Source organism: Dipodomys ordii, unplaced genomic scaffold (assembly GCF_000151885.1).
Source record: "Dipodomys ordii isolate 6190 unplaced genomic scaffold, Dord_2.0 Scaffold6301, whole genome shotgun sequence".
NCBI lineage: Eukaryota > Metazoa > Chordata > Mammalia > Rodentia > Heteromyidae > Dipodomys > Dipodomys ordii.
In genome coordinates, this window is record NW_012273514.1 from 2440 (window position 1) to 8787 (window position 6348).

At 55.5% G+C, this 6348-nt stretch overlaps 1 protein-coding gene across 2 annotated transcripts; it reads right to left on the reverse strand.

The window, feature by feature from the left end:
* Window positions 1-261: 261 nt before the first annotated feature.
* On the reverse strand, window positions 262-6021 carry Flt3lg (fms-related tyrosine kinase 3 ligand). 2 transcript variants are annotated; one of them, XM_013037175.1, is made up of 7 exons: window positions 5933-6021; window positions 5348-5458; window positions 5186-5239; window positions 4872-5015; window positions 4254-4338; window positions 434-615; window positions 262-331 (listed from the first exon to the last, which is right to left on the reverse strand). In XM_013037175.1, exons 1-7 carry the CDS (start codon window positions 5957-5959, stop codon window positions 284-286), a joined length of 651 nt encoding a protein of 216 aa, XP_012892629.1. In that variant the 5' UTR covers window positions 5960-6021; the 3' UTR covers window positions 262-283. The 2 variants fall into 2 exon arrangements, with proteins under 2 accessions (XP_012892629.1, XP_012892627.1); XM_013037173.1 differs by having other exon boundaries at window positions 4254-4392.
* Between the last annotated feature and the right edge of the window lie 327 nt (window positions 6022-6348).

Genomic DNA, 6348 nt, shown 5'->3' on the forward strand with positions numbered 1-6348 from the left:
TCCATTTCAGGCTTTTTTCTGTGTATGTGGTACTGAGGAATGGAACCCAGGGCTTCATGCATGCTAGGCGGGCACTCTACCACTGAGCCACCTTCCCAGCCCACACCCCAGGTTTTCTAGTTCTCCCCCAACCTCTTCTTTGGCCCAGAGGGGCATTTTCCTCACTGCCTCGGCCCCTCCCCTGCCAGCGGCTCTCCTGTCTCCACAGAGCCTCAACACTGCCCACACCCCGTGCACGGCCCTGGCCTCTGTGAGGACTCACCAAGATGAGGCTGTGGCCAGGTCATCGCTCCTGCAGCAGTGTATCCTGAGGGCGGGGGGCAGGGGGCAGCTGTGGCCCCCACAGGATCAGCCTCAGGCAGGGCAGGGCCTCCAAGCCACCACAGTCCCTTGTAACCACCACCTCCAGGCTCTGCCTGCCTGGCTGGCTCACCTGCTCCGCAGGGTGGGGCAGTGCCCTTGCCAGCCTCTGCCAGCGTAGGTACCAGGCAGTGGCCAGCAGCAGCAGGAGGGCAGCGGGCAGCAGCAGCAGGAGCAGCAGCAAGGAAGGCTGGGAGGCGGGCAGTGCTGTCCCCTCCAGGGCCCCGGGAGTCGGGGGCAGCAGGGTGGAGGAGTCTGGGGAGACAGAGGAAGCTGGGTAACCAAGGAGGAGAAAGGGCCTCGTCAGGGAGGGTAAAGGAGGCCTGTCTGGGGTTCACGGTGACCTCACTTGGCTTCTGGCCTCTCTCTAATTTGTTTTCCTCATCTGCAGTAAAAGCTGGGTATAGTAGTAGACATCTGTAGTCCCAGCAAGTTCCAGGCCAGCCTGGAGTAGGCCCAGAGTTCAAGCCCCACAACTGACAAAAAGAAAAAAAAAGTCCAGGGAATATACAATGTGTTTAGAAGACTTGGAACACAAAGGGATTATATTTTAGTTTGAATCCACCAAGTTTAACGACTTCTAGTGTTTGCCGGGGTTTGTCTTTTTTCTCCCTGTAGTAGGTGAGCTTTGTGCAGGAACAGGTGGTCACTTGTCTGGTTTACTGTCTGCCAGGACTGCAGTGAGTGTACAGACAGATCATCCACAGCTCACAGAGCCTCTGTGCACAGCAGAGCTGCTCCACAGCCTCAAGGGTGTGTGTGTGTGTGTGTGTGTGTGTGTGTACACGCATGCCAGCACTGGGGCTCAAACTCAGGGACTTGTGCTCTGTTTTAGCTTTTTCACTCAAGGCTAATGCTCCTCTTTGGGCTTCTTGCTGATTCATTGGCGATCAGGGTGCCCTGGAGTCCTTGAGTAGCTAGGATTTCTAGCTGTGAGCCACTGGCACCTAACTCCTATTTTCTTTTCCTTTCTTTCTTTTTGAGCCAAGGTCTTAGCGTGTTAAGAAGCCTCCCATAGAACTCGGGCTCAAGGGAGCACTTGCCTCCCTTTCCCCAGTAGGTGGAGTTATAAGCATGGTTCACTAGATCATGTTTGAAAGTACTGAGTATAAAATGGGTGTGGTGGCACATGGCTGTAATCCCAGGATGGAAGAGTTCAAAGCCAACCTGGGCTAAGTAGGAAATTGGAGAGCAGCCTAGACTTGAGAAATAAAAAACACCAATATAGAGAGAGAGCTAGATACTGGAGATAGGTAATATGTTGAAAGGTACTCTTTTGGGGATACTGCATTCCATAACATGTGAATGGAGATACAGGCTGGGGGGCAGTAGAGTGCTTGCCAGGCAGGTGAAAGAAAATTAGGAAAGATGGGAAGAGAAAAAGAGTCAATTTAAAATCACTGCAATGAAGTTCAACAACATAATTACAGGGAAGAGGACAGCGGTTCTCAGGGCTCAGAGATGGCGACTGTGGCAGGTGGTTTGCAGTGATGGCACAAAGTCTCTGGATCCTGAAGGGGACCCCACCAACCTGGGTAGAAGGCAAGACTGCCTGGGACACACACACACACACTGCAATGGGTTACTGTCTCCCCTCATAAGACACTGGCTGTTGGTGTGCTGACACTTGCCTATGATTTCAGCGCCGGGTAGGCTGAGGCAGGTGGATGGATAGAGAGTTTGAGACTGGCCTGGGCCACACAGCAGGATCCAGTCTTAAAAAACAACAGAAGGCCAAAGCCGATGGCTCACACCTATCATCCTAGCTCCTCAGGAGGCTGAGATCTGAGGATTGTAGTTCAAAGCCAACCTGGGCAGGAAAGACCATGAGACTCTTTATCTCCAATGAACCAGCAGAAAACCGTAAGTGGTGCTATGGCCCAAATGGTAGAGCACTTGCCTTGAGCTGAAGAGCTCAGAGATAGCACCCTGGTCCAGAGTTCATGCCCCCACGACCAACAAAAAACAAACAGGAAAGTTGATGAGCAAAGACCGAGATCATATGACCGGAAAGATGGCTGTCTATAAGCCAAGAGAAACATAGCTCTGGCTGACAGAAAAACCATGTACTTGACCTTGTCTGGGGGAGTCTACTGCTTTCTGTGGTTTAGGTCACAGGTTTGTAAGATTTTGTTAGAGCAGCAGCAGCAAACTAATACACAAGTGGACAACAAGAATTGTTACACCTGAGTAAAGCTTGTGGACAGGACCCTTGTCAGGTTCCTGCTTTGGTTAATTTCTATACTTTGGTTAATTTAAGAAAATGAGGCTTAGCTGAGCACCGGTGGCTCACGCCTGTAATCCTAGCTACTCAGAAGGCTGAGATTTGAGGATCGTGGTTCAAAGCCAGCCCGGGCAGGAAAGACCGTAAGACTCTTATCTCCAATAAAGCACTAGAAAACCAGAAGTGGCACTGTGGCTCAAGTGGTAGAGCACTAGCCTTGAGCTGAAGAGCTGAGGGACAATGCCCAGGCCCAGAGTTCAAGCCCCATGACTGACAAAAAAAAAAGAAAGAAACTGAAGCTGGTGGGGCACTGGTGGCTCATGCCTGTCAGCCTAGCTACTCTACTCAGAAGGCTGAGATCTGAGGATCGCAGTTCAAAGCCAGCTGGGGCAGGAAAGTCCATGAAACTCATCTCCAATAACGCACCAGAAAAGCAGAAGTGGTGCTGTGGCTCAAGTGGTAGAGCGCTTGCCTTGAGCTGAAGAGCTGAGGGACAGCGCTCAGGCTCAGAGTTCAAGCCCCTCGATCAACAAAAGGAAAAGAAAAGAAAAAAAAAACTGAGGCTGAAAATGAGGGAGAGAGTAACACTGTTTGGAAAGAAATGTGTTACCCGGGCGCCGGTGGCTCACGTCTGTAATCCTAGCTACTCAGGAGGCTGAGATCTGAGGATCGAGGTTCAAAGCCAGCCTGGGCAGGAAAGTTCGTGAGACTCTTATCTCCAATAAACCGCTAGAAAACCAGAAATAGTGCTGTGGCTCAAGCGGTAGAGCGCTCGCCTTTAACTGAAGAGCTGAGGGATAGCACCCAATCCCAGAGTTCAAGCCCCACGACAAAAAAAAAAAAAAAGAAATGTGCTCATTACCTTACACATGTAAATGTAACCCCTCTGTACATCACCTTTATAATAAAAGGGCTGGGAGAGTGGCTCAGTGGTAGAGCGCTTGCCTTGCATGCATGAGGCCCTGGGTTCAATCCCTCAGCAGCACATAAGCAGGAAAAGCCAGAAGTGGTGCTGTGGCTCAAGTGGTAGAGCACTAGCCTTGAGCTGAAAAGCTGAAGGACACTGCCCAGGCCCCATGACTGACTCAAAAAAAAATAAAAAAAAGTATAAATACATAATAAAAATAAAGATGCTGGGTGCCAGTGGTTCACACATGTAATCCTAGCTACTCAGGAGGCTGAGATCTGAGGATTCTGGTTCAAAGCCAGCCTGGGTAGTTAAGTAGTCCAAAAGACTTTTATCTCCAATGAACCAGAAAACCAGAAGTGGTGCTGTGGCTCAAGTGGTAGAGTGCTAGCCTTGAGCTAAAGAGCTGAGGGACAGCGCCCAGGCTCAGAGTTCAAGCCCCATGACTGACCAAAGTGGGGGAAAAAAGAAGAAAAGGTAAAGGACGGGCTGGGAAGGTGGCTCAGTGGTAGAGTGCTTGCCTAGCATGCATGAGGCCTTGGGTTCAATTCCTCAGCACCACATAAACAAAAAGGTAAAAGACAGCACCTAGTACTTGAGTTCAAGCCCTAGTACACACACACACACGCACACACACACAATTGTATGTGCGGGATTGCACTGTGGAGGCGCGGGGCTGAGGAGGGTCCCAGGGGAGGGGGTCAGGGCTGGCGGGCTGTGGGGGGTGCGGGGCAGGAGCTGGCGGGCTGGGGGCACAGTTACCCGGCTGACACTGCAGCTCCAGGCACCGAGAGAAATTGCGGCGGGTGATCCAGGGCTTTAGGGCCGCCAGCTGCCGGGCGGTGTCCTGCAGGAGGTGGGAGATGTTGGTCTGGACGAAGCGGAGACAGCTGGGGAGGGGCTGGGGGCAGGGGAGGGACATGTCACCACCACGTCACCCCCCTGCAGGCTGCACTGAACTTAGGGGAGAGAACCCCTGAGCCTGAGGAACTGGAGGCCCAGATCCCCCAGGAATGAGCTCCTCAAACACCCCACAGAAGCCACGCCCTGGTGGCTCACGCCTGTCATCCCAGCTCCTCAGGAGGCTGAGATCTGAGGATGGAGGTTCGAAGCCAGCTGAGCAGGAAAGTCTGTGTGACTCTTAACTTCCAATGCACCCCCAGAAAAGCCAGATGTGGAGCTGTGGCTCAAGTGGTAGAGCGCCTTTGGCTCAAGTGGTAGAGCGCCTTGAACATAAAAGCTCAAGGACAACGCCTAGGTCCTGAGTTCAAGCCCCAGGATTGGTGCACACACTCCCCCCACCCCAAGACCTAGTGGTAATGCCCAAGGGAGCTGTGTACCCCATCCTATCCCCATCTGCCCCCCAGGTTCAGAGCTGACCTGAAAGGGGCATGTGGTGACAAAATGGATCTCTGTGTTGACCTTCTCCAGGAGGGCGTGCAGATGAGCCCCAGCCACTGCCTTGAGTTGCTCCATCCAGCGCTGAGCCAGAAGCAGCCGCCACAGAGCCGGGCACAATTCCTCCTGCCAGCAGGACCCATCCCTGTCACTGTCCCGGCAGGAGGAGGGGCCTGGCCTCTGGCCTGGGGCTGAGGGAGGAGGCCAAGGCCTGGAGTCCTGGAGCTGAGGGAGAAATGCCTGCCCCCCCCACTCCCAGCTCTGTCTGCCCCAGGGCCTCTCCCACTGTGACTCACCTCCTGCAGGTTCGAGGCCACCGTAACTGGGTAATCTTGAAGCAGGTAGTCAGACTGCAGGAGAAATCAGGGTGAGGCCTGACTAAACTCGGGGAGTGGGGGGAACAAGCCTACGCCCCAGAGCTGCTGAGTTGGGGGAAAAGGGGTGTGGGGGGCGCTCACCAGCTGTCGGATTTTGACTTCGAAGTCAGAGGTGATGGGGCTGTGGCTGAAGGCGCAGCTGGGGGTCGCGTGGAGGCCAGGGCTCAGCAGCAGCAGCAGCAGCAGGGGTGACTGGGTGGGGGGCTTGCTCAGTTCAGGCCCCATCCTGTGCTCCCCACTTCGCCTCTTCTCCCCTCCTCCTCTCTAGCCTTCCCTGTGACCCAGGCTTCTTCGTCTTCACCTTCCTCTGTCTGTGTCTGTGTGTCTGCGTGCTGAACTCCCTGTCCCTGAGTTTCTTTTTGGCTCTGGGCTGGCGCTCTACCACTTGAACCACAGCTCTACCTTGGGCTTTTTTGGTGGTTCACTGGTGATAAGAGTCTCGTGGACTTTTCCTCCCCGGGGCTGGTTTTGAACCTTGATCCTCAGATCGCAGCCAGCTGAGTAGCTGGGATTACAGGCACCCGACTCTTCCTCTTGTCTCTGGTCCAGCACTGTCCTTTTCCCACCTGTTTCTTCCTCCCCTCCCCGCCCCCCTCCCCTCGTGCCCCCACCTCCTCTGTCCCCCCTACCTGTCCGCCCCCCCCACCTGTCCCCCTCCATACGTACACTCCAGGCCGGCGCCAGCACTGTCATCTCTGCCGGGACCCCCTCATGCCTGTGGCCGGTTCCTGGAGGGGACAGCAGGGCGGGGCTGTGACCCGCACCCCGCCGCCCCTGCCTGGCCCGCCCCTCCCGCGCCGCCCCTCCCCGGCCCTTGATGTGGCCAAGTTTCCGCCGCCCCCGGCTCCCCCCGGCTTCCTGCGCGAGCCCCGGGAACGGTGGAAACTCATCTCCCCTTCTAAGAACCACGACGTCCGGTCCCCGCACGCTCGGCACCCCCCCCGCAGGCCCCCCCACCGACCCCCAATCACTGCCCCGCGGGGACCCGGGGTCCCCGGGCCCCTCACGCACAGGGCTGCGCCGGGGTCCTGACGGACAGCCCCGCGGTGAAAGCGAAAGGGAGCCGGGCCGCGCGCGCCCCC